General features: G+C 43.6%; 2 protein-coding genes across 4 annotated transcripts in view; one reads left to right on the top strand and one right to left on the bottom strand.

Annotated features, from left to right (window-relative positions):
* The window catches only part of MARCHF6 (membrane associated ring-CH-type finger 6), a 45,068-nt gene extending 41,653 nt beyond the window's left edge, over nucleotides 1–3,415 (bottom strand). Inside the window, exon 1 of the mRNA XM_082234275.1 lies at nucleotides 3,262–3,415. Coding sequence (XP_082090401.1) covers nucleotides 3,262–3,280 — 19 coding nt within the window. The 5' untranslated portion in view covers nucleotides 3,281–3,415. The remainder of the gene's footprint in view (nucleotides 1–3,261) is intronic.
* Nucleotides 3,416–8,992: 5,577 nt separating this feature from the next.
* LOC309539091 (carboxymethylenebutenolidase homolog) lies at nucleotides 8,993–26,184 on the top strand. 3 transcript variants are annotated; one of them, XM_082234873.1, is made up of 7 exons: nucleotides 8,994–9,316; nucleotides 17,745–17,821; nucleotides 18,516–18,739; nucleotides 21,628–21,735; nucleotides 22,793–22,935; nucleotides 23,605–23,696; nucleotides 25,969–26,184. In XM_082234873.1, exons 3-7 carry the CDS (start codon nucleotides 18,525–18,527, stop codon nucleotides 26,152–26,154), a joined length of 744 nt encoding a protein of 247 aa, XP_082090999.1. In that variant the 5' UTR covers nucleotides 8,994–9,316; nucleotides 17,745–17,821; nucleotides 18,516–18,524; the 3' UTR covers nucleotides 26,155–26,184. The 3 variants fall into 3 exon arrangements, with proteins under 3 accessions (XP_082091000.1, XP_082090999.1, XP_082090998.1); XM_082234872.1 differs by having other exon boundaries at nucleotides 17,742–17,821; XM_082234874.1 differs by lacking the exon at nucleotides 17,745–17,821 and having other exon boundaries at nucleotides 8,993–9,316.
* Nucleotides 26,185–26,386: the final 202 nt, after the last annotated feature.

Below are 26,386 nucleotides of genomic sequence, written 5' to 3'. Positions count from 1 at the left end.
TTAAGATTTGAAGTCTTACAAGCACAAGGACGCACAATAATTACAGGGACTATTCCACTGCACATGGAGCAAATCAGGATTCATTTTATCGCCTTCATTCTCCAAGGCCAGTGACAAGCTCTCTAGGTCCAGTCTATCAGTAAAGTGTACACTGAGTTCTTTTAACAGCTGAACCCGTTTCAAGGTGGTGATTTGCCAGACCAAGTTGCAGAGACCCCAAATCTACATATTGGGTTTTATATACGAGTCAGCTTATTAGGCCTCTGTTTTTAATATTATAGTAGTGTGAGTGATATTGGAGTCTCATTCTGTGGGCCTCCATTCAGTTAGTGAGACAGCAAGGAAAACAATCTGGCCAAACCTTGTTGAAGAAAGGGTTTGGGCATACATGACTTTCTACTTGTCCAGGGAAACTCTGAAAGTGCAGATTAGGCCTTCGGCTAAATTTTCAAGTCACCACACTCCTTTTTGTCCATTATTGTCTTCATTATGCCGCAATGTTAAACACTAAACTTTGCAGTTACTTCTACCCTCCTCAGCACCTCAGCAATTAAATGAAGTTAGGTCTTAATGACCAATAACTGGGACAAAATGTCTCAGATTCATTTGGGTTACAATCTTTACAATGTTAGGATGAACTCCTGGCACAGACTTGCAGAATCATCAGAAGACTGCACTGTTCAAGCTTTTTAAGAAGACTTTGATTATGCTTTTTTATTATTGTTGTTACCATAAAGTTAAAAACAATAAAATATTTTTAAACAGACAACAACTTTAAGGAAAGCAGACCTATCTGTCAAGATTTTTGGGTGTCCAATTTTAGCACTGCGGCTCCTGGAGGGCTGTTGTAGCAGCTTACATTTTCAAATAGGGGTTAGGAATACATCATAGGTGCCAACACTACCAGTTCATTTACGCTTCATTCCGGTCTCTTCTTAACATACTGTATACTTAACATACTGTATAATATACTCAAGGTAAGCAAAACCCCTCCTAAGCCCAAAAGTAAATCAGACATCAAGAATAAATTATCAGAGCAATGATACAGCAAGTAAGAGGTTCTGGGGATACATGTCCCCAAAAAGCTCACGTGCCAGCAATCTAATTTAATATCTTCTGAATCAGGAACTACTCAATTGGCTTATGAGCAAATGTTGCTGTATTTTACATAGAATGAATTGTATTTAAAAACATATACAATTTCAGTACTCTTTTTTTCCAATTAAAGGAAATCTCATCTGAGCAAAACATGTTTCTGTGACACCATAGAATGTTCTTAATTTATTGATCACTTTTGGGTGGTGACATGGATATGGATTAGATGTTCAGAAAGTTGTTTTTTTAGAGGACGTGTGCCGCTTGTCTAACTTTTACCTAAATAAGCATCCAAACCTTTCTCTTCCAATTACCCTTGTGACTGTTAAGCTGTTTACATAAGCAGGTATAGCATATGACATTTTTAATTCAGAACTAGTTTAGCAGAGAAAAGGGATAAGAGAAATCAATAGGAAAAAAGAAAAGTTTACGGTGAGACTATCATTTTTCTACCACAACAAGCTGAACAATGCAAAGATGCACAATTTGCTCAGGAGTGCAAACATTATGAAAAGTAAGCAACAAACATCTCACCAGGTGAATCCACTACATTTTCCGAATCATATTTTGGAACAGAAGATGGGAAATAATGCCATGTTTTCAACACAGAGTTATGCCTCTTATTTCCCTTTACGAAGTGAAAGAAGAAAAGTTTACCAAAAGCCTATAGCTGTAGCAGCAAAGGAATTACTGTGGCACAAACTTTCTGATGCAGTAGGCTCCTACTTATAAAACCAAACCCATTTAGTCTTCTAAGGTACCCCAGGACCCTGTTACCATTTCCTACAAGAAAATGCTTAGCACACCTACTCATAGCTGTTAACTTTTTCCTTTTTTTAAGGGAAATTCCCTTATTCCGAATAGGATTCCTCGCAAGAAAAGGGGAAAGTTGACAGCTATGCACCTACTATTCTGGAACATGTCCCACCCAGCAGCTTTTGGAGGGTGAGCTGTAAAAAAAAATGCCCTACTTTGCAGCGGAAAAAGAAAACAAAAACCAAGCAGCTGTCAAAGCTCACTGCAGCTGCCTACAACTGTAGCCTCACCTCTCTGAAAGGTTACCTAAGAGCCACACTACCATGGGGCGAGGGGATTGTGTAGCCAGCTCACACACATCACCACAGTCATAGAATCAGGGAATTGTAGAGTCGGAAGGGACCATGAGGGTCATCTAGTCCAACCCCTGCAATGGAAGAGTTTACTTGGCCCTGAGATTAAGAGTCTCAAGATCTACGGACTGAGCTATCCCAGAGGACTGACACCTAGCTCAATCCAACCCTACCGGACATTGCCTTTCCCTCCCTACCAAGGAGGCGATGCAGGGCAGGGAGGTATTGATTTGTTCTTGGTTTTATGTACGTATTTTGTGGTTGGTTGGTTGGTTGGTTTTTTCTAATATAATGTTTTTGCGCTGTGAAGGGACCCGAGATCTGCAGACCGGGTGGGGGGGGCATACAAATGTCAACAATCACAACCACCTTTCACACACACACACACACGCACACTTCAACACAACACACACACACACACACAGCGTTCCGTTTCTGATGGGGTCTTTGTTGGGTCTTTTTTGAGAATCCCAAACCAGCATCCCCACCTCCCCCAACAACACACAGCTGTCAATAAGCACACACAAAACACCCTCCGTGCCGCATCTGCCCAGATGAAATCGCTCGCCCCTCGCGTGCTAAGTTCACACACACACACACGAGAGCAACAACATGCCCCCCCCCCACAAAATAACAACAACCCACAACCATCGGCACCCCGATGTTCAGTTGTAAGGTTTTGCCAACCACGACCACACACAATTGCCATGCACGCCACCGACACACACAAATCACACAGCGACCGACAACAACACCACACCTCCACACGCATACCAAATATATATATATACACACAGAGAGACACCCCTCCCTGACAGCCCCCCCCCCGCGACGCCAACCGTCCCCGAAGCGGCACCTGAGGCGCCCCGGCGGGCCAAGGGAGGGAAGCTCAGGTGAGGCGCGCAGAACCCCCCACGGGACGCCTCCCCGGCGCAGGCCAGGCTATTTCCCACCCCCACCCGCGACCCTCAGGCCGACGGCCCGGGCTCCTCCCCGCCCCTCCGCTCGCCCCCCCCCGCCCCCCTCACACAAGCCGCCCGAGGCTCCAGGCCGTTACCTTCCTCGGCGGTCTCCATCTTGTCCGGGTGACGCAGGCGGGGCGTGACGCAAGCCGGAGAACGTGGGGGCGGAGGGAGAGAGCGATAGAGAGGAAGAGAGAGAAGGAACGGGCCCAGCGGGCTCCCGGTAGCCAGGGCCCGCTGCGGCCTTGCCGCGGGCTCCCCCTGGAGGTTTCTTCGCGCCCCCTCAGCGGCCTCCTCGCCAGGGGAGCGTCACAGGAGAAGAGTTCTCCCCGAGCGCGGCGCGGCGCGTCACAAGCGCGGCGTAAAGGCCGCGCGTGCGTCGTTGGGGAGCGCGGTGTACAATAACCGCAGCCAAGCCTGTCTTGGGTAGGTAGTGAAGCAAGGGGTTAAGGACCACAGAGCGGTGGGTTGCTAGAGAAGGCACGGCTAGGCCACGCCCCCCTCAACTTCCGGGGAAGGTGGGGGGAATGTTGTCTTCTCCTGTTTGAACAGTGTAGATAGCTATATGCCCTAGCCAAGACTCATAAAATTGTAGAGTTGGAAGGGTACCCCAAAAGGTCATCTAGTCCAACCCCCAGCAACTGAAGCTTGTATCTATTATTATTATTATTATTATTATTATTATTATTATTATTATTTACTGAAGATTTTTGCCTGCATTGTTTCTGCTGCAGGCAGTGTCAGATTTAAGGTAGTGCGGGTGCAGAAAAAAGAAATGCCACGGCGCGCCTGTGTCATCCCAGCCTGACGCTTTCCTCAGCCCCAGCTGCAGCAAAACATGTCTCTCCTGTATCAGCCTCTACAACCACAGCAGAAATGGGGCAGCCCGGTGTTGGAAATTGAATTCTGCAGGCAGCAAAGAACAAAGGCAGCTAGCAATTAACTTGTTTAATGGAACTATTTTTCCAACCCCCATGTTTCATAATTGAAATAAAGCTATGGTATCAGTTGTCCATTGATTATTTTGAGGCATCTGATCAAGACCTGTATTTTAAAATGAGCTTTAAAAATGTATTTGTAAATGTTTGTATCTTTCATGCCAGGCAGAAACCAGCTGGCTAAGTACTTTGGCAGATGTTTATCTTCCTAAACAGGGCCCCTCTGATTTATAGCATTAGCAGGAGACGAGTACCTCAAAGTTGTAAAAGGAAATTACAGGCTGGGAGCAAAGGTTACAGTGACCATACATATTACAGAATACAATCAAGCTGCAAAAACACAATTAAGAGTTGGTAAATAGTGAGATTTATTGTTTAACAGAAAATAATACTAGGTGCCTCCCATTAGACTTGAGCCATATTTTCATAAGGTTAAAGGGCAAGAGCTAATAGGAACAGCAGCTGGCTTGAAAGGGGGGTGTAAATTTAAGGGGTTGCTTTTGGAAACTGTTTTTACTAAGTTCCTTTCCTTCTAAAAAGCTATATATGTTAATGTATGAAATATATTGGCTTAATGTAATTATGCAAAGGATTTAGAAAGTAATAAATGTTAGATCCTTATGTTAGATTCTTATTTCATTGATGGTGTGTGAGAAGGTGAACCCAAGATCTCTGTTTAAGATAAAAATTAAAACCATGAGCCATCTCTTTTAGCCATCTGTTTTGGAGTGAAGGGGTAATAGGGCAATAGGGCAAAGATGATCTGGTAATTAAGGTGCCTTGTCAGGGCAAATGTAAGATATATGGCTACTTGTCTGCCATTTATGGATAGAAGGCAATATAGCTCTTTGTCTCCCATAAAAGGTAATAGGAAATGGGTGTATCTTTTATTATTGGTTCTAGCAAACAGCCAATAGGAATTTCAGCCAGGCTGATTGGACAGAGGCAGCCAAAGGAGGAGCAAGGGGGCTGGGCTGAGGAAATATAAGTGCTGGCCATCAGGGCTGGAGTGGGCAGAGCTTTGGTATCCATATACCACTGTGTCTCTCATTTATTTGTCTGACAAATAAATTATAATTTTAATTTCTCTATTGCTGCGTTGAATATTTCATTCCAGCTAAGCGTTAACTACCAGCAGGGTGCTACAATTTTACAGCAAGCTTCATGTTACAGCATTTGTCACGCAAAAGTGACGTAGTGGCCAAGTTCACATGAGTGTGCAGGCTTTGGGAGAGGAGATTGCAGCCACTTCACACACACACACACCCCCAAAGTTATGGCACAAATTGACTTGGCTCAGCAGAGCAGAGCTGGAACTTTCTTTTTTTTCTTAGGCTGCAAATGGCTAACGTAAACACCTGCTGGCAGGTGGATTAGTAACTTTTGTGGACTTTTTTGCAGGCCTGATTCTAAGCTAAATGTCACACTCACTGCAGATACTGAGGCAGGCCAGCCATTAAACAGGGTGAGGGCACTGCCTCAGGTGACAGAAGTGCCCCAGGAAGAACGTCCATTCTTACCCTGCCTGCCCCCCACCTCCACCTCAGCAAGATCACATCCATTTTGGGCGAGATCTAGCGGAGCGCATGAGACCTGCAATTTGGGGCGAGATCTCACCCCAAATCAGTGCAGTCTTGCTTCAAATTGCCACCAGTGGCAACGGCACTACTCTGCCAGCGGTGAATGTGGCAGGGTAGGTGGAGGTGGCAGGAGACTAGATAAAATGGACCCATTTCAACTATGGCATCACATCTCCACAGAGGCAAGCAACTTTATCTTTGAAGTGCTTGGCTGATGCGTAATAGCAGGCATCGCAGGGCAGATCAGCTGATGTCAAATGCTTCACTGCTGGAAGTATTGTCTTCACTGCAACACAATAATGATTTTAATACTTCAAAACATCCCGGAAAAAGAGCACAGAGTAACAAGCAGGTATAATTACACCATTGCCTCATAGCTAAGTAGTAATCACAGTGGCACCTAATTAAAATTTATAATGGTTGGCAACACCCATTTTCTGATATTCCCAAATGGCCTTCCTTCCTCTAAAGAAGAGATGACTAAACACATATTTTATTAGAGTTAACCTAGTACATTAGAAAGAAGCATGTCAACCTTATCTCACCTAAATAGAAGGAAATTGTAACAAAATAATAGTATTTCCTTTTTATCCTTTTAATACTGGGAAAAAACCACAGAATTCTTTTGCAAAAGGCAGGCAACTGGAGATTCTTACATTCTAAATGTAGACAATGGAAGCAAGTAAACTAGACATTGGGAAGCAAGTAAAGAGTCATCACTGTTCAGTATTGCCAGATCCATAAACCAGGAAAAGGCCTTCCACATTAACACATCTACTGTTTCACATTTATTTAGCACCACTGGCTAAATCACCAGAGGTCATTTTTCATCATTTAGGCATACCTGTGATGTTGCACTTAATCATACCCCTTAAGCCACCCTGAAGGTTTGTGGTGGCCATCACGGCCTTAGGTAGCATAGCAGGGCTTCCAGCAAATCCTATTATCTTTTCAATGGTTCAGTAGGAGTATTACGCCATAAGTGACACACAGAAACACTTCAGTTGCACCATGCTAAGACCGGAATTGGAGAGCTACTTTTACAGAGCTTATACCAGGCATAGGCAACCTAAGGCTCATGGGCCGGAAGCGGCCAATGGGGGTCATTTAACCGGTCTATGGACCCCCACCACCCGCTCGGGGATCCCTCCTACCCGCTTGGTTGGCTCCTGTGCACCATGCTAAACCGGCATGGAGTTGAGCGGGGACCGCCTTCTGCGACGCTGGGCGGCTTCCCATTGGCTGCAGGAAGCTCCTGCAGCTAACGTGAAGCTGTGTACGCTTCCTCTGCACCGGAAGGAGCACCGGAAATAGCGTTTGTGTGTGCATACGCACTCTGGCCTACTACAGCGTCTGCAGGATCACAAACCGGCCCATGTCCCAAATCTTTGCTAACCCCTGGCTGAACAACCCCTTCCTCTGTTGTTTACTAGTGTCTATTTAAGATCTGTTTTAGATTCTTAAGTCCCTTTGGATAGGAACCTGTCATATCTGTTTTGGGCAAAAATTGCTATTTTTCTAGGGAAAGGTGCCAGAACTCACCATGAATGCCTCCCTTGGCGCCTACCTGAGAAGTGCCAGAACTTAGTTCCAGTGAGTTCTGGCTGAAAAAATAAATAAAGCCCTGGCGAAGATCAACTGTGTTCTTTAATGTTGATATAGGTGGCAAAATCAAACCAAACAGAAATAAACTTATCAGTTTCACATTGACCTTTTTATTTAAAAGTTAACTTTTCTTAAAAGGAGTCAAGGTACAGATGTAGTAGATTTTCCTTTCTGTAGGAAAGGAGATTAAAATTGAACATATTATGCGGTATTTTAAAGAGGTTAAATGCAAGATTACCAGAGTGACTGGATGTATCATCTATTGTGGCACGACACAATTTCTGGCTTCCCCGAGAGGGAGGGAATGAAATTTTTAAATGTATCAGTATGTACAATACTAGTGATCCCCTGTAGTAAGAAGTAGTACAGTCCATAACAGACACAGGAGCATCTAGACTGTAAGATTAGGCCCATGGTGAACAGAAGCACACTGCCAGAAATACAACTAAATTGGTATTACATCTCTGTACAGAATTGACATTGGAGATTTGTTGGTTGCAGGGTTCCTTCAGGTTGCAATCCTTTACTGAACTCAATGGGACTCACTTCTGAGTAGACATACATAGATTTGCAACATTGATATATTTTTCCAGATTATAAATTTGGCTAGTTTGGAGGGCACTCTGAAGAATGATTGCTTGATCAATTAACACATCCTCACAAAAATTCAGCAGCACTTCAGTACATATTTATCTGAACATACACATGTGATTTTAGCCTAGTACACAGATTGTCACGAAGCAATTTTCGCTCCTTCGACTTCTGTGTGCTATTTTCATTACGTGCACACTTTATCCTAGTACAGTGGTACCTCGGGTTAAGTACTTAATTCGTTCCGGAGGTCCGTTCTTAACCTGAAACTGTTCTTAACCTGAAGCACCACTTTAGCTAATGGGGCTTCCCGCTGCTGCCGCTGCCCGATTTCTGTTCTCATCCTGAAGCAAAGTTCTTAACCCGAGGTACTATTTCTGGGTTAGCAGAGTCTGTAACCTGAAGTGTATGTAACCTGAAGCATATGTAACCCCAGGTACCACTGTACATGCATTTTTTGCAGACATTACTTGGCTGTGTACATTCTCTGCAATATTCAGGGAGGTGCAAATGTCAAAGAGTGGCTGTTTTTTCAGTTTGCCTATTGCTTCAGAATGTGTGAATTAGGTCAGCTCACTGTTAAGTGTGAACTAAATAAATATTATCCCCTATCCCTATGAAAGACATGCTAACCACATATCCAGGGTCAACTGTAGCCAGCTGGAAACTTGTCAGACCCACAAACAACAGGAGCCTAAAGCTGACTTGAGAAAGTAAGCGTCTAAGTAGCACCAACTTTGCATGACTGAACATGTGGCTGGGGCTACAGCAGTGTCCCACAACTGTAAAATCCTGACCCTCGAATTTGGAGCAGGGAATATTGGGGACGCATAGCACATCCCTTTCCTAGAGCCACCCCCCCTTCCTGCAAAAAGCCTTAGAACTGGCCATCTCTCTCCCTACACTTTTGCCACATATTAAGTTTCTTCTACAGTAGCCACAGGAAGAAGCAGCAAATATACATGAAGCAATCTAAATTATACGTTCAGAGCCAGAGATCTTGCCAGAGGGTTGTCCTTTTTTAGCTTAAACAGAAACCTAGATGGCTGGCTGCGAGGAAATTGCATAGTGCGTTCTCCTTAGCAGCTTCTCTCTGTTCTTCAGTTGTTACCCCCACCCCGCCAAAAAAACACAACTCTAAAAATCAGCCTTGGGGAACAAGAGAAGCCTGTCTCTTTGAATCCACGTCCCATCCCCTTTCCTGTCTTTCTGGATTAGACATTTGTCTTCAAAGCAGCCTCCACCTTCTTCTCCTAACTTCATATCTCCCATAACATCTGAAAGGAACACAGCACTGGAATGGAATCTGAGCAGCAGCTATAGAACTGTTACTGGTGCTGCGTTTTATTTTCCTTACATCAGCCGACAACCTGCAAGTTTCTCCTCATCGCCAAAGGAATCTTCGTTGGGTTTAGGTCACAACCCCTCCAATCCAGGTATGTTCAGGTAGGGCAAGAATGCCTCCTACCCTATCCTGAGGTTAGGACAGCTGCAGTTCTATAAAACTGTGGAGCAAAGGGGGGAGAAATGGAGATTTAAGCAGTGACAGGTGTTACAAATAATGGCAGTGTATTTTAGTGGTTTTGAGTGTAAGCTACCCATCAGGAACTCTTGGCTTCAGATCTTACCTCTGCTTCAAACTCATTACATGACTGTAGGCAGACCACTCTCTCTTAGCCTAACACCCACCCAGCCCACTTGCGGTCAGCGGATAACAATAATAATCAACTTTACATGGTTGCTATTGTTTTTACAAAATAATGTATGTGCTCTGAACACCCAGAAGAGCTATATAAATGCTAATGTGTTGTTACTTAAATTACTAGAACATATTTTGCAAGGGATTAAGATGCTAGATTTTATATATTACGTAGTAGGAAACAAAACGAAAATAATCCTTTTTTATTTTTGAGTCCTCCCACAAAGAGTTCTATACTGTATTCTATAAAAATAAATAAAGGAATATGACTAATATTCTTTGAAGTGCTTAAGACAATCTTCAGCTAGTGTTACTCAAGTCCTATCTGTTTTGTATGGAGAACATCGTTTTTGAATTGCTGCCACCAAATCATAGCAGATTTGCTACTGAAATTAGCAGGATATCTGTGCAAATATCAAGAGAGGGACTCAAGATAAGGCATGCTTTCAGAGAGATGCTTATTGTGCAAATGGTGATCCTCATGTACACACCAAAATGCCTGTACAGTGGTACCTCGGGTTACATACACTTCAGGTTACAGACTCCGCTAACCCAGAAATAGTACCTCGGGTTAAGAACTTTACTTCAGGATGAGAACATAAATTGTGCTCTGGCGGCGCGGCAGCAGCGAGAGGCCCCATTAGCTAAAGTGGTGCTTCAGGTTAAGAACGGCTTCAGGTTAAGAACGGACCTCCGGAACGAATTAAGTACTTAACCAGAGGTACCGCTGTATCTGGATTTTAAGCTGGATTTACCCTTTCCAGAGGGAATTTGATAAGTAAAAAAAAACAACACCAACCCATCTGCAAATTAAGCCCGTCTGCAATTATCCCAAGTACATGTAAAATAAATTGCCATTGTGTACAGTATCTGAATACATTTGAGTTTCAGAAATGTACGTTCAAACATCTGCTTGGCTACCAAATTCACAGGGTGGCTACTGTTACTATACAGATTTTTTTCTCCCTTCCCTTTCTTCAGGGTTGCTCAAGGCAACTCTTCAATTTCGCCCTCACAATAAAGCCTGTGAGACACGCTAATGTGGGAGGTGGCAAATCGCCCAGGGTCACACAGTGTATTTTGACCTTGACTACGCAATTGTGGCCCAGTTCAAATGCAGCAATATCGGACTAATGAATCATAATTTATTAGAACAAGAGGGAACATTGTGACCTGTGCTTGCTTCACTCATGCACCATAATAGAACAGTTCTGTGGTTTGCTGAACCACACAGAGGAATTTAACATAGCACTAAGCAGACTGCTCTGTCAGCACAAGCATTTTCTGGTTTTGTCTCCAAATTTATTAGTTTGGACATAACAGGCAAATATGGCTTAATAGCTCACAACTGGCTGATTGCTCAGTTGGTAGAGCATGAGACTCTTAATCTCAGGGTCATGCGTTTCAGAGGCGTGGCGGGTGGCAGGAGGGCCATGGCCCTGGGCACAGAATTCGGAGGGGGCAATCAAGTGCCCCCAGGACAGGCTCCCTCATTGAGGCCAGAACTGCGGCAAGGAAGCTTGTATTCCTGTCCACCAGCATGGCCCCCCACACCCTGGGCTCCAGCAACCCACGCTACACCACTGGTGGGTTGGGGCCCCATGGTGGGCAAAAGATTCCTGTATTGGACTAAATGACCTTTTCAACACTGCAACTCTATGATTCTGGGACTGTATAACAGAAGTGCTGAAGCCAGGTGCACAAAGGGAGGGGTGTGCAGACACCAAGCCCATTATCAGTCTCTTAGAGTGACTGTTGTGGGGGTGAGAGGTGATTTTGTATGTAAAAATTAATACTAATAGTACCCCAGCTAAAGGATACTAAGGCTAGATCTAAAAAAGGTAAAGGTAAAGGGACCCCTGACGATTAGGTCCAGTCGTGACCGACTCTGGGGTTGCGGCGCTCATCTCGCTTTATTGGCCGAGGGAGCCGGCGTACAGCTTCCGGGTCATGTGGCCAGCGCTGCAAAAGAACGTCATAAAGCTCATAAATGAAAATATCATTGAGTTGTGATCAGTGGGGAAAGGAAATTCACACAGCTGACTTTTTCAGTTTGAGGCTGCAATCCCATTAACATTTACCGGGGAGAAGCCGCACTGTACTCAGTGAAGCAAACTTCTGCGGAGAAGACACATAAATAAGTTTGCACTGTAACCGGTGTAGGAAAGAAGATGGCATATTTTTTGCTGGAGTCAATCAGGAGAGAGCAACAAGAAATTGGTTCAAATTGTGGGGATGTTTATACCTGAAAGCACTGTATAAATACCCGCAGGTTGTGTGCTTATTTGTTCTAGATACCTTTATCCCATTTTTTCTTCCACTAGAGGGAACTCAATGCATCTAAAAGCATAGAAGTACAAAGGGAAGAGGCAGCAAAGAGTTTGACTAGCCGAATAAATACAAAAAAGCTTAAGGAAAGGCTGGAATAGCCCCAAGCTAGGTTGATTCAAATATGGATCACACAGCTGTTATCATCTGCTGCTCTTTGGCCCATTTCCCTTTTAATGGGCATGAAAATATTTGTCCACCATGCAGGGATAATTGCATTTAATCATTAATGTGCATACGCTGTGGCATAGCTGTCAACTTACAGATTTGAAAATAAGGGACCAGCAGCCTCAAAAATAAGGGATCAGCAGCCAAAATAAGGGATCAACAATTACTTTGATAAAATACATATTTTGTTGCGTGCAAATGGCTTTAGATACCTATTAGGTCCATAAATTACCATATAGCATATATTCAACACAAAAAAACCAGCAACAATTTGATGTTGACAAAGGACAGCTGGACATAGAAGGGCCCCATTACCTTCAGTAGCTTATTTAAGGGACATCATCAATAAGGGACAGCAGCGGGACATGGCGCTGGGATAAGTGACTGTCCCGCCAAATAAGGGACACTTGACAGCTATGCGCTGTGAAGTTATGATGTCAGATGTAGGGACAGGGGAGGAATTTGGTTCAGTTCACTTGAAAGCAAAGCTCCTGAATTTGTTCTTTCCAAAACAACATGAGAACTGAAACCCAGACATCCTTCGAAATTCAAACTTTTCTGAATTTTGCCATGCAGTTCTGTGGCCAAGCAATGTGTACAAAAATGCACATACTGCAACAAAGTGGACATAAAATATTATTCAACATAAAAAATTGCATTCTATTCAAGGAAAATATTTGGCAAAAATATTATTTTTATATAGTACAAGCTGAGCACTGGTTAGAGGTTTTTGGAATATTAAGCAGTTTAGAAATAAATGATAAATATATTAGGCAAAACTGCATACAGTGGGAGAGATTTGCTGGAAGGTGCTGGTTGCATTTCAGTATGACTTCCTGATATAAGATTGTGGAGAACTAATTGGGAAAATTGAGAGAAACCAAAACTGCTCATCTGTAGCCTGATGTCAGTGAATAGCTGAAATGAGACAGGGTGCAATGGAACTAATTAAGAACTGGGCTTTTCCCAACCAAATTTATTGAATATTCCAAACTCCTCTTGTGCACTGCCCTAATTGCAGAGACTCCCCTTTTCAATATTTTTCACTGGCTAACAACTTTTCTCAGTGATGACACTGACTATGGAATAGACTTCCCAAGGAAAGCCTGGCAGGCTACTGTATTACTTAGATGTGCTTTTAATTCCTTTTGGAAAAAAGCACTAAGGCCTCTGAGTCTAATTTAGTTTTATAGGAGTCTATTTGGGTGGTTTAGATCTTTCTTTCTCATCACCCTTGCTTCATACATATGACCCACAATTTAAATGTTTCTTTAAGTGCAGTCGCTTTATTGTACAAGCATGCTGTGTGCTATAGTTAATTAAATTGCTTTTAGTAACACAATATGTGAACCTCACTAGGGTATTATTATTATTATTTGGTTAATTTATTTGTGATGAATTTGGAGGCCTTTTCAGATATTATACGGTAATAATTTTATGATAATAATTTATTATTTATACCCCGCCCATCTGGCTGGGTTTCCCCAGCCATTCTGGGTGGCTCCCAATAGAATATTGAAAACACAATAAAACTGAAAACACGATAAAACTGAAAACATCAAAAACTTCCCTAAACAGGGCTGTCTTCAGGTATTTTCTAAAAGTCAAGTAGTTGTTTGTTTCCTTGACATCTGATGGGAGGGCATTCCACAGGGTGGGCGCCACTACAGAGAAGGCCCTCTGCCTGGTTCCCTGTAACCTCACTTCTCGCAGTGAGGGAACCGCCAGAAGGCCCTCGGAGCTGGACCTCAGTGTCCGGGCCAAACAATGGGAGTGGAGACGCTCCTTCAGGTGTACTGGGCCAGCGGCGTAGCGTGGGTTATCAGCACCCGGGGCAAGGCAAGTAATTTGTGCCCCCTAACCCGGGGCAAGGCAAGTACAGTAATTTACTCTCCCAAGCAGCAGCGAGGCTTCTCTTTCCCCCGCGCTCTCCTGGAGCTGCCTCTTTTCTTTCCTTTCCCCCCCTTTCTCCAAGGCTTTTCGCTTTCTCTCCTTAATTGATTCCTCCTCCACACCGCAGCGTTTCCTGGCTGCTCCCCCCCCTTCCCCTCTCTCTCCTCCTCGCTCTGCTTGCCCTGCCCTGCCTGAGGGCGCCCTGAGGAGACTCCGCTCTCCTTTTTGACCAGGCGAGGTGGAAAAGTCTCTTCCCGCCCCCTCGCCAGACTCCCGGCTCGGCTCGGCTCACTAGCCAGGCGGCCAGTGGAGAGAGAGCCGCAATTACCATAAAGCTCCTCTCCCTCCGCTTCGCCAAGCTGTCAAAGCCCCGACAGCAGCGGCAACGGCAGCAGCAGGCGCAGCCAGACCCCCGCCAGCCAGCCAGCCAGCCCGCCCGCCCGGCTTCCTCTCCTTTTTTTGCCCGTGGCAGAAGGCTTCGCTCTCCCCGTTCCACGACCTCCTCGCCAAGCCAAGCGAGTGCGGGCTCCCTAACCCGTGGATTTTAGTAGGGGCAGGGAGCTGCTAGTGCGAGCGCGCCCCCCGCCCATGTTGCGCCCGGTGCGGCCGGCACCCCTGGCACCCCCACGCTACGCCACTGTAGTGGGCTGAGGCCATTTAGGGCTTTAAAGGTTAACACCAGCACTTTGAATTGTGCTCAGAAATGTACTGGGAGCCAATGAAAGTCTTTCAGGACCAGTGTTTTATGGTCTCAGCGACCACTCCCAGTCACCAGTCTAGCTGCTGCATTCTGGATTAGTTGTAGTTTCTGGGTCACTTTGAAAGGTAGCCCCACGTAGAGCGCATTGGAGTAGTCCAAGCGGGAGATAACTAGAGCATGCACCACTCTGGCAAGGCAGTCCGCGGGCAGGTAGGATCTCAGTCTGCATACCAGGTGGAGCTGGTAGACATGCCAGGGAGAATAAAAATGTGCAGGGGGATCAGCTCAACCAGTTGGACCCACGCCTGACTTCTGTGCATTCACCTGACCTTCTGCCCTAAGACTAAACACATACAGAAGGTCAGATGACACTACGGAATGGCACAAGACCTTCTGGTGGAAGCCAATCTTGTCCTAAATCAAAGTTGTCCTCCAGCACTGGACTTAAGTTATTTCACCCATCTCTTGTAAACCAGTACAATGTGCCAGGCATGAGTAGCTGGCAGCTCGGAATTATTACTGCTGCAATTCTTAATTCAAATTCCATCCCATCCTTTCCCCCGAAGGAGCCCAATAAAGCACACATAAAATAATAAACCAAGCAGCGATAAAAGAATGTGTATCGAGAAACAGCATAGCAACAAAAGTCCATATAAATTTCCCAGTTCTGAATTTTCTTCTTCCTCATGCTGGCGTTTTGAATTTCAGTTCAGAGCCGCTCCCGAAAATACAGACATTTGCCACCCTTGTTCTCCAGCATGACATGTAGGTGGGAAGGACAAACATTACTGGCAAATAATTGCTGATGGAAGGTTCTGGGAATAATGAGGAGGAACGCTTGGTGCCTCCAGTTCCATCTACACTGAGGGTTGCAATGAGGGTGGCAACGCAAGATTCATTCAAATGCCCATCCGGCAAAACAGGATTCCGCTGAAATTGTTGAACTCACCAGTTGCTTGGTCTTTGGTGCAGACCACATCAAAGCTAGCTGGCTGTGAGAATGAGGAAATCCCGGAAAAGGAAATGGTGGAGGAAATGATTGCACCAACAATCTTGTTTTGATGAATCAGGGACTTGCCATTATAGAAGAGCATTTCCAGGCCACAGGGATGCCAACTAGAATTAAATATTGGGGTGCCAATGTAAGCCCCACCCTGCATAAACACACCCTCCAACATTTCTCTGATAAAACCAGGAACGTCAATAATAATAATAATAATAATAATAATAATAATAATAATAATAATTTATACCCTGCCCATCTGGCTGAGCCTCCCCACCCACCTGATTGGGTTTCTCCAGCCACTCTGAGTGGCTCCCAACATATATAAAAACATAATAAAACACTAAACATTAAAAAAACTTCCCTATACAGGGCTGCATTCAGATGTCTTCTAAAGGTTGTAGAGTTATTTATCTCATTGGCTTGTGGGTGGCATAACTCCATACCCTCCCACATTTCTCCAATTAAAATAGGGATGTCCTAAGGAAAAGTGGGACATTCAGGATCAAATTTGAAACCGGGACAGCTTCTGTAAATCCGGGGCTGTCCCTGGAAAACAGGGACACTTGGAGGGTTTGTGATCACAAGATGTGGCACACGCACGCCATCTGAATGGCAATGCCCATCAACTTGGGGGAGCCCTTGACGGTCAGGGGTCCCTTTACCTTTGCGCTTGGCTGATTGACATCCAATGTCCTTTTAAAATGTGTTGTGGAGTGGGGGATTATTGAGGGTTCTTGTTTTTATTATGTATTCTGTGTTTTACATTATGCTTTTATGTTGTGGACCACCTTAAGATCTGCGGGTAGATAATTTGAATACAACAACAACAACAACAACAACAACAACAACAACAACAACAACAACAAGCTGCTTCCAATGGCAACTATTACAATTGCAAAAACAACTGCAAGAATGTAGCAACTAGCCATCAATAATGTATGGACAGGCCTGCTTCCAGCATATGCCTCTCTTAATTGCAATTGCCTTGCCCCGTATTCCTAGTCAGCAATTTGTATGAATTCCAAGGTATTCAGTGTTCAAATTACTATTAGCGCAGATTACAACAACTTTTTCACTAAGGTCTCTTACATCAGGCCTGCTGTCTGGAGGCAGCTGAATTGACAATTACCATGTTCTCATCATTTGCTTAATAGCACTCATCTGCCTTTGAAGTGGGACCCCACCTTTCAGTCTTATTAAAGTGCAGTGTTTTTTCAAGCATTGCCGCTTTGATGCACCCTGTGCTCTGGCCACCCACTCAACAGGCCCTCAGGTTGGCATGTCGATTTTCAACTACAGTTTTCTGCAGGACTTGATCTCCTTCCACAGGCAGGGCCTGTAAGACAGAGCTATTCCAACTGGCTTTCAATTTGAATTAGCCTGATCCTCTATTCCCTTTTCCCTTTCCTCTTCTATGAAGAAACCCTTTCTTGGAACCACACATTTAAATTCCTCCCTGGTCTCCTTGCTGGCCCTAGTAGGACCAACTTGGTCAGTTAGCCCTGGTGATCATTTGATGTCTACTGACTGGGTCCCCCCCCCCCCAAAAAAAGGCTCCTGAATTTTATTGATATTGATGATTCATTTTATGCTGTTTTATGCTGTTTTTAAGTCACATTTTAATCAATGTTTTATATTTGCTGTTAGCCACCCTGAGCCTGGTTTTTAAACCAGGAAGGGCGGGGTATAAATAAAAAATTAGTATTATTATTTATTATTCTGTTATTCATTCTGTCTGTTCCCAGTTTGTATACTTCAAAGAAGCTGGAACTTACTTTCATCAATTTTCACAATCACTACAACTACTAGTAATCTTTGTTTTAATATTGGTGTGTGTATAGAACTATGCTGGAGGCTTTAAAAAACAACCCCCTTCCTCACTTTTGACTTTTACATGAGTTGCTGCTGGCACAGTATTCAAGGTGTCCCTTTAAATTTGTCCTTGGCACTTTGGTCTGAACTTGTTTCCCATACTGTGCTTTCTTCTTTTTTTCCAATCTAATGAAGCCCTTGATTAGTTGCATCAGATGTGCTTGAGAAAACACCCCGTGTTTTTTTCTCTCTCAGCAGGTACTCAAAGGTACTCAGTACCAGCACCTATTTTTGTTGCTGTTAAAAAGTGTGGCACTTACTGTGACAACTTCCTGGTGAATACTGGAACCTATTTTTCTAGAAAGAAAAACACTGACAACACCTGTTGTATTTGTGCTGTTGTGAGGGGTTCTATTCAGGGGGTTAAATAATACCATATTTATGTGAACTGAATGCGCCATCAAATCTAATGCGCACCTCAGTTTCCAAAACACTGAAACCAAAAATGTATTTGCTGGCAAATGTAAATGTGTCATCAAATCTAGTGCGCACTCTAGTTTTATGAAGTAATTTGGCCAAAAAAGGTGTGCGTTACATTTGAGGAAATGCAGTAGTTAGACTGGAGAAGCCAGTATAACTTGCAATTTCAGCTGAATTTGGGGGAACCACTTGAAGCATCTATTGTGTTGAGCTATTTCAATTGCTTTTGTTCCGATTTGCTCATTGCCAACAGCTGAAAGTCTGCAAATTTTGATAACAAACCTGATTTGAAATGGGGGTTGAATAATTTTGATTGCAACTCTATGTGTAAATAAACCATATGTCATAAAGTTACCACAGTCTCTGCTGTGCCTCATTTTCAAAGGAAACACAAATCCTGGAACCCCTGGAATTTCACACCGCTCAAGAGATTAGGGTGGCATGGAACACTATATTTCTGTTGCTCCGTGTGTGTGGGTCATTTTTGTTTTTTTAACAATAGCTTCTTTTTGTTTATATTTGACTAATTACATTTTGTTTACATTTCAGTTTTTTGTAATGACTAGTCAGGATTTACCTTTCCAATATGATGTTGGAAGAAGAAGCACTTACATGGGGCGTGGCCAAGATGTGCAAGTTGATAACATCAAAGCATATGTTTGCCAGCCTCCTTCCAACACGGACAAAGCTGTGATTGTGATTCACGACATATATGGATGGCAGTTCCCAGATACCAGATACGTTGCTGATATCGTCGCAGCTAAAGGATACATGTGAGCAATTGGTTCTTTTTAACCTTCCTCAATCTCTACGTTATGGTTGCAAGGCCAGAAATTTGACCTGGCTTGTGATTTTCACACAGAAAAGTTATCCGTCACCTCTTGTCTGAATGTCTTCCTGAAAGGCATTAGTCTCATTAAAAAACGTACATTAAGAAATATTATCTGAAATGTGGGCACTTAATGCATTGTTTTCACAGCAGATCTGGAAATAAAATGGCTTACAAATAAAGAATTTGATGGGTTGTGATAGGAAGTTTGAGGTCTTGATATATGGTCATGTTCATAAGTATACCAACCAAGCACGTACATCGATCAGCACAGGAAGACCGACCTGAAACCATTTTGATTCCTAAACTGAGCAAATGTTTTCTCTGCAAGGTCAAAGTGGGAAACCTCCCCAATGTCTCTTTCCTCAAAAATCCTGTCTTAAGGGCACATTCCTGTCTTAAGGGCACATTTAAGATATGAATAGGGTGTGAGCCTGTGACCTGGCCCAGGAACTAATTACTTATAATTACAAAAGACTGGCCAGGCTTCCCAGGCAATCCAATCAAGTAACCTGCCAGACAGGAGATAAACAATGACAGGAGAAAAACAACATTCAAATTTCTGTTTTAGACCGCCTTTTCTGTGATGTATGTATGATGTATGGAGGGGTGGTCTTGAGCTCCAGGGCAGGGAATTTAAAATGTCTATATAAGGCCTTGCGCGCCATTGTTCGGGGTTCCTCCTCCCTCCTGCGATGTGGCGAGTGAGGACCCTGTTGCAACAGATCAATAAAGATCAGGCTTACTAGCTGCTTTGCTTCTCAATATTCTCTGGTTGGCCTCTGTTATTTTCTCCTACCAATAGGGAACCTATGTAAAGACTCTATATGGGCTCTTGGGTACCCCATAAGGGGAAAGGGCAGGTTTTTGTTTACAACAGGGTTCAGCAGGGTTTTTCATAGCAGTGCTGCATAATCCTGTCCCTTCCTCAGAGAAAGTGAGTTCCAGTTGGTGGTGAAGCTGGGCTTTGCTGGGGGCCTTGACCAGCAAAGGTCCACTTCAAACACCACCACAACACTGTTTTCACCTAGCACAGGGTATCCAAAAGGCAGCAGTATGATTGGTCCTAGAACAATAGGATCCAAAATGCAGCAGTCTGATTGGTCCTAGAACAATGCAGCAGTATGATTGGTCTGCAGGAGCCACCCAATCCAGCTCCAGATGGAAGTGAATCCACAATCTGATTGGCCTACAGGAGAATTCTGGAATTAGCCAATCACATGCAGCCCATTGTGTAAATAATGTATATAAAGCAGATACTTTGGGGAAACTTTCATCCCTCCTCACCACTATGAGCTGAATAAAGAGCATGAAATCCACTCTCGACTCTGAGTATATTTCAGATACTGTGAGGGAGCTCTCTGCTTATATGCTCTTCTGGGTGAAGGGGTCCCACTGAGGATGTTTCCCCCAATAACTACTAGACTACTAATATCCATGCTAAACATATAGCAAAGCACTGAGTTAGCTGCAGAGTCTAGATATGAAGGGTTTAGCAACAGATGAATCGAAGGGTGACTCATGAGGGCCTTATCAACAGGACCCTCATTTTTTTTGGCATTCGGCAAGTTTCACAACTTGTTTTTATGTGCAATGGAGCAACACGTGACACACCTTCTCAGCTTAGAAGTGCAAATTTGTTAATTGATACAGATGGTGTGGTGTCATATTAAAGAATGTAAAATTTTCGTTCATACAGTGGAACCTCGGTTGTCACACGCTTCGGAAGCCGAACAATTCGGAACCCGAATGCCGACAACCCAGAAGTGAATGCTTTCCGTTTTCGAATGCGCCTCGGAAGTCAAACAGCTTCCGAGGTGCGTTTCTCCATTTTAAAAAAGGAGTTTGCAATTGCATCTCAGCTGTCAAACGTTTTGGAAGTTGAACAGTGCTCCGGAACGGATTACGTTCGACAACCGAGGTTCCACTGTATTAATAAAAATGTATCTGCTCTTATGCCACAAATCAACTGATAATATATATGAACCACTCCTTTTTCAGTGCCTTATTTTGTTTTTGTGTTGTCATTTTTTGAATTATTATTTTGACTATGGGCCTCAAAAGGTAGAAGTGGCCCAGGCCTCTCTGGGTCTCAGAGTGGACCTGCCTACAGACAGTGCACGCAGGATTGGGGTATTATTATTACCGTATTTTTTGCACCACAACACTCACTTTTTTTCCTCCTAGAAAGCAAGGGGAAATGTCTGTGCATGTTATGGAGGAAATGCCTACAGGTTGCATGCCTACGGATTTTCCTCCTCTAAAAACTACGTGCGTGTTATGGTCGGGTGCGTGTTATAGAGCAAAAAATACGGTATTTTGCCCATCCCTTGGGACACCCCCTAGACCAGACACCCTCCCTAGGCCAAAAACTTTCTGCCCTGTCTTTTCATTGAGTCCTTTTGCCTTGCTGGAATGTGTCATTGAACTGTGACACTGCCTCTTCCTTTCCTGGATATGGAACTGTTGCAAGTGCAAGTCACACACCAATTGTGTAATGATCTAGATTTTAGAATAAGAATTTGAAGCACAAACACTCTAGGTTTAAACAACTTAATGAAAATAAATGCCTTTAATATGTGAATTCTTAACTGCTGTACATTGGATGAATGTTGGCTGGATGCCACAGTGATCTGCGGTGGTGTCGATGAAAATGATTTCATTATCGCCAATCACAGCATACAGGGAGGGAGTTTTTGCAAAGATTGTCACTGGGGAGATAAGGGTAAAACTTTCCTGTATGCTGCAATCTCTATGCGCAGACTTAAAATGACATATTTTTTTAAAAGGCTGAACAGGTTATGGGTAACATCTGTCTGCTATTCCATACAGAACCATATGCCCAGATTTCTTCCTGGGAAAAGAACCATGGAAAACTACTGATCGTTGGCAGAATTTTGCGGACTGGTTAAAGCACCGAGATCCCACGAAGGTGGACAAGTAAGACTAACATTTATTCCAAAGCTATAACTAATCGATGTAGCTAAGGGGACAACATAAGGTTAATTCAGCATCAACAGGAGAATTGAATTTTGGGAGGGGCATTGACATACCCTCCAACATTTCTCTGATGAAAATAGGGACGTCCCATTCCAGAATGATAATTTACCTATTAATACCCCACACATCTTACTGGGTTGCCCCAGCCACTCCGGGCAGCTTCCAGCATATATAAAAGCACAATAAAACATTAAAAAAAACTTCCCTATACAGGATTGCCTTCAGACAACTCAGGAGTCAGATAACGCCATACCCTCTAATATTTCTCCAGTGACAATAGGGACATTCTAAGGAAAAGTGGGAAATTCCAGGATCAAATCAGAAACTTGGAAGGCTTCTCTAAACCAGGGACATCCCTTGGAGGGTCTGTATTGATTGAGCTATGCAATATGATCCTAAGCATACTTATTCAGAAGCCAATCCTGTTGAGATCAATGGAACTTACATCCAAGAAAGTCTGCATAGGATTTTAGGCTAAACAGTGGCAGACTTGAGGCTCTCAAATTTCAGCAGCACCCTGCACGTAGCTGTAATTCGACACGCCCCACCTCTGTTATTCCTTAACAGACTTATTAACTCCCCTTCATGGTTTACACATTCTTTTGACATTCAGTTTAGTATTATCAATCCTTGTCACTCTTCCATGTTCAGTTGTTCCTCTTACAAGTGTGTAAAAAATAAGGAATAGCACCAGATATCCATTTTCATAGATAAATTAAGCATTCTTTCCTGTGTTTGTACTTCTATAAAATTCCAAATGGTGCCTCTCTTGGTCGCCAGTTGTGGGCAAGCCCACACTTTTAAAAGGGCATGTGCCATTCAAAGCAAATGCTTTCATTTAAAATCAGTTCCCATAATTTAGTGGCCCTCTGATAACCCGGCATCTTCCTGAGTGGGTCAGTGCTTTTTTAACAGCAGGTGAAGGTGGGAAAGCAAGTTTTGATAATATTGCAATTGTATGTAGATGTCTTAGTTCCCTTTTGTTCATATGTTGTAGGACAGCTGCTATTTTCATGAATTATCTTAAGGAGCAGTACAATGCAATGAAAATCGGTGTCATTGGATTTTCTTGGGGTGGAATGGCTGTACATCACTTGATGTTGACAAATCCTGATTTTCAAGCTGGGGTATCCCTCTATGGTAATGACAAATGTTTGTAAACTTGAGCAGGCTCATATGTTTTTGTGCACTGAAACATTTATAGTCTAAGTCTGTGTATGGATGAGCTGCAGCATTCATTATGGCTATTTATTTCAGCAACATATGCTTCGTTCTCTCACTGTTCAAACAAGGGGGATAAGGATGCAATCCTATGTGCCTGCCTAACATCTTGTGGGAGGGAGTTCCATAGGGTTCGGCCCACAACACCTTTTTTTCTTCCACATGTCTGGAGGGAAGTTCTGTTGAGTTGAGTTCCACTTTCACAGAAGTTCAGTTTAGCATCAGATATGAACCAGGGTTGCTGATTTGCAACAAACAGTGATTAGTCGCTAAACACACTAATTCAATAAACTTTTTCTTTCAAGTGTGCCTCTTATCTGGGACCTCAACCATCAAACAGTAAAAATTATCCTACAAGGAAAATATAGGATTTTCCTGGCATTTGATTGCTATAGTGGCACAAATCATTACCTATAACACTGCTAATTAAGCTGAGGGGGCATTATTGTTTTTTAACTACTGCCCTTGAGAACATGAGAAAGAACGGATGAGAGATACATACAGCTGAAGTAAATAGAAGCCTTTGTTCTCTATTGACCTTGAAGAACATATTACTTGATTTAACCTCTTTCTTTAAATATGTTCTAGGAATCATCAGAGACTCTGAAAGTAGGTATAAGTTGCTGAATCCTACCTTTTTCATGTTTGGTGGAAAAGATCACACCATTTCTTCTGATCAGGTAAGCTATTGCACAGTGAAGTCTCTGGCAGAGGGGCCAAGGCATGGTGACATTACAATAAACACAATCGTTTGGGATTTAAACAGGCTATGGCTTTATTAATCACAGGTGTCAGCAGGTTTTGGCGCAGACATCAGGTGTATATCTTGAATCAAACAACCCTTTCTACTGGTAGTTTATTTGGTAAGGTTAAGGTAAAAGGTAAAGGTACCCCTGACCTTTTGGTCCAGTCGCAGATGACTCTGGGGTTACAGCGCTCATCTCGCTCTGTAGGCCGAGAAGCCGGCATTTATCCACAGACAGCTTCCGGGTCATGTGGCCAGCATGACTAAGCCGCTTCTGGCGAACCAGAGCGACGCATGGAAACACCATTTACCTTCCTGCCAGAGCAGTACCTTTTTATCTACTTGCACTTTGACGTGCTTTCGAACTGCTAGGTTGGCAGGAGCTGGGACCAAGCAATGTGAGCTCACCCCATTGCGGGGATTCGAACCGCCGACTTTCTGATCGGCAAGCCCTAGGCTCTGTGGTTTAGACCACAGCACCACCCGCGTCCCCCACAGCGCCAGCCGTGTTAAGGCCTGTGCATCAAATTGGAGTGACACCTCCAAAATTACCATTTTGGGAGTGCTATGGCCCATAAGCCCCTGTCTGGGCATCCGCACAAAAGCAGCTTCCCCCAGATTCCTTTAATGGGATACCCTGATTCCTTGGAGTGGTGGGTCTGGACACCCTCGCCCACCTAGACTAAGAATTCAACTCAGTGTCTTATCCACCATCAAGATGTGGCAATTGCTTCTTGGGAGAAAAGCAATGACAAACCTAGACAGCATCTTAAAAAGCAGAGACATCACCTTGCCAACAAAGGTCCGTATAGTTAAAGCTATGGTTTTCCCAGTAGTGATTTATGGAAGTGAGAGCTCGACCATAAAGAAGGCTGATCGCCGAAGAATTGATGCTTTTGAATTATGGTGCTGGAGGAGACTCTTGAGAGTCCCATGGACTGCAAGAAGATCAAACCTATCCATTCTTAAGGAAATCAGCCCTGAGTGCTCACTGGAAGGACAGATCCTGAAGCTGAGGCTCCAATACTTTGGCCACTTCACGAGAAGAGAAGACTCCCTGGAAAAGACCCTGATGTTGGGAAAGATGGAGGGCACAAGGAGAAGGGGACCGACAGAGGATGAGATGGTTGGATAGTGTTCTCAAAGATACAAACATGAGTTTGACCAAACTGCGGGAGGCAGTGGAAGACAGGAGTGCCTGGCGTGCTCTGGTCCATGGGGTCACGAAGAGGCAGACACGACTAAACGACTAAACAACAACAGGCAAAAAAAATAAACACACTCATATAGGTTCTATTTGTCTGAAGGCAAATTCCTCCCTGGCCCTGAATATGGCGACTGAAGACTTCCATAGCAAGGTCTTATGCACGGTTACCCTCAGAAAGTGTAGTGTATCCTCAGCTGAGACTTAGGCTTGGGTACAGCTGGCTTTTATAGCTCTCCTGCAATTGGTTGCAACCACCCAGCCACGAGCGCAGCCAGTGGAGGAGGAAGTGGCTATGCCAAAGCTGGAAGACTGCCCAATGCCACCACAGCCCTGCTGGACCACAGCCACTGCTCCTTTCCAGCTGGCGGTTTAGCGTCCATTGTCTTCCGATTCAAACTTCCTTGATGCTTGAAATTGCCTCTTGAGTACAAGCTGCAAGTCCTCTGTAATGAGGGACAGGCAACCTGTATGTACTTTTCTGATTTAATATTATTTTGCATCTGTTTCTGTCAGGAAGAGGCATTGCCACAAATGGAAAAGGAACCATACTGGTGTGTTAAAGGAGCAGGGCAGAGAATGAAAGATTAACCATACTTGATACAGGTGGAAAAGAATAAGAGAGGGAGGGAGGCTGGCAGGAAGGCACATAGGCAGGCAAAGACAACATTAGGTCTGCTCCAGTGAGACTGTCTCCATCTTCCACCTCTTCCACCCCATCCCTGGGCAAAGTTCGCATTTTATATTATTTGTTTTAGTATATTAAAGTTGTAAACTGCCTTGGGTGCCTTGGCATTAAAATGATGGATGTTTTTATTTTTAAAAAAATTAATAATAATAATTGCACTCTGGCATGGTAGAATTTATTATTGCTTAATTGTAGTTATGGCAACACTAGATTTAAAGAAAAACCTTGAAGGAATTCAGATTAAAAGGGAGCAAATTTGGAAGTTTTGATTCTTAACTTTTGTAGATATCTAATGAAATTGATTGTGTGTTACAGGTCACTTTGCTGGAGGAAAAACTGGCAGAATATTGTAGAGTGCCCTTTAAAGTCAAAGTCTATCCTGGACAAGAACATGGCTTTGCTCAGTTAAAGCCTGAGGACATGAAGCCTGAAAATCAGCCTTACATAGAGGAGGCAAGAATGGATATGATTGACTGGCTGAGCAGATACATTATGTTTTGAAACTTGAATAAATATATGCTGCATTATTTCCTCGCCCCCCCCCAAATGCAATTTATTTCCCCCCTCTAAAATATTTATCTATCGGAGAAAAGAGAAGATATACTTTAGAGAACTTTCAATAATAAATTATGAAAGATTTATAATGAAAGGTTATTGAAATCATTGTCTGACACACAAAGATACGAGCATTCGGTATTGGAAGTGTGCATGCCTTATAATGAACTTTATATTC

The sequence above is a fragment of the Podarcis vaucheri genome (assembly GCF_965113315.1).
Source record: "Podarcis vaucheri genome assembly, chromosome: 8".
NCBI lineage: Eukaryota > Metazoa > Chordata > Lepidosauria > Squamata > Lacertidae > Podarcis > Podarcis vaucheri.
This window is presented reverse-complemented; position numbering and strand designations above follow the sequence as displayed.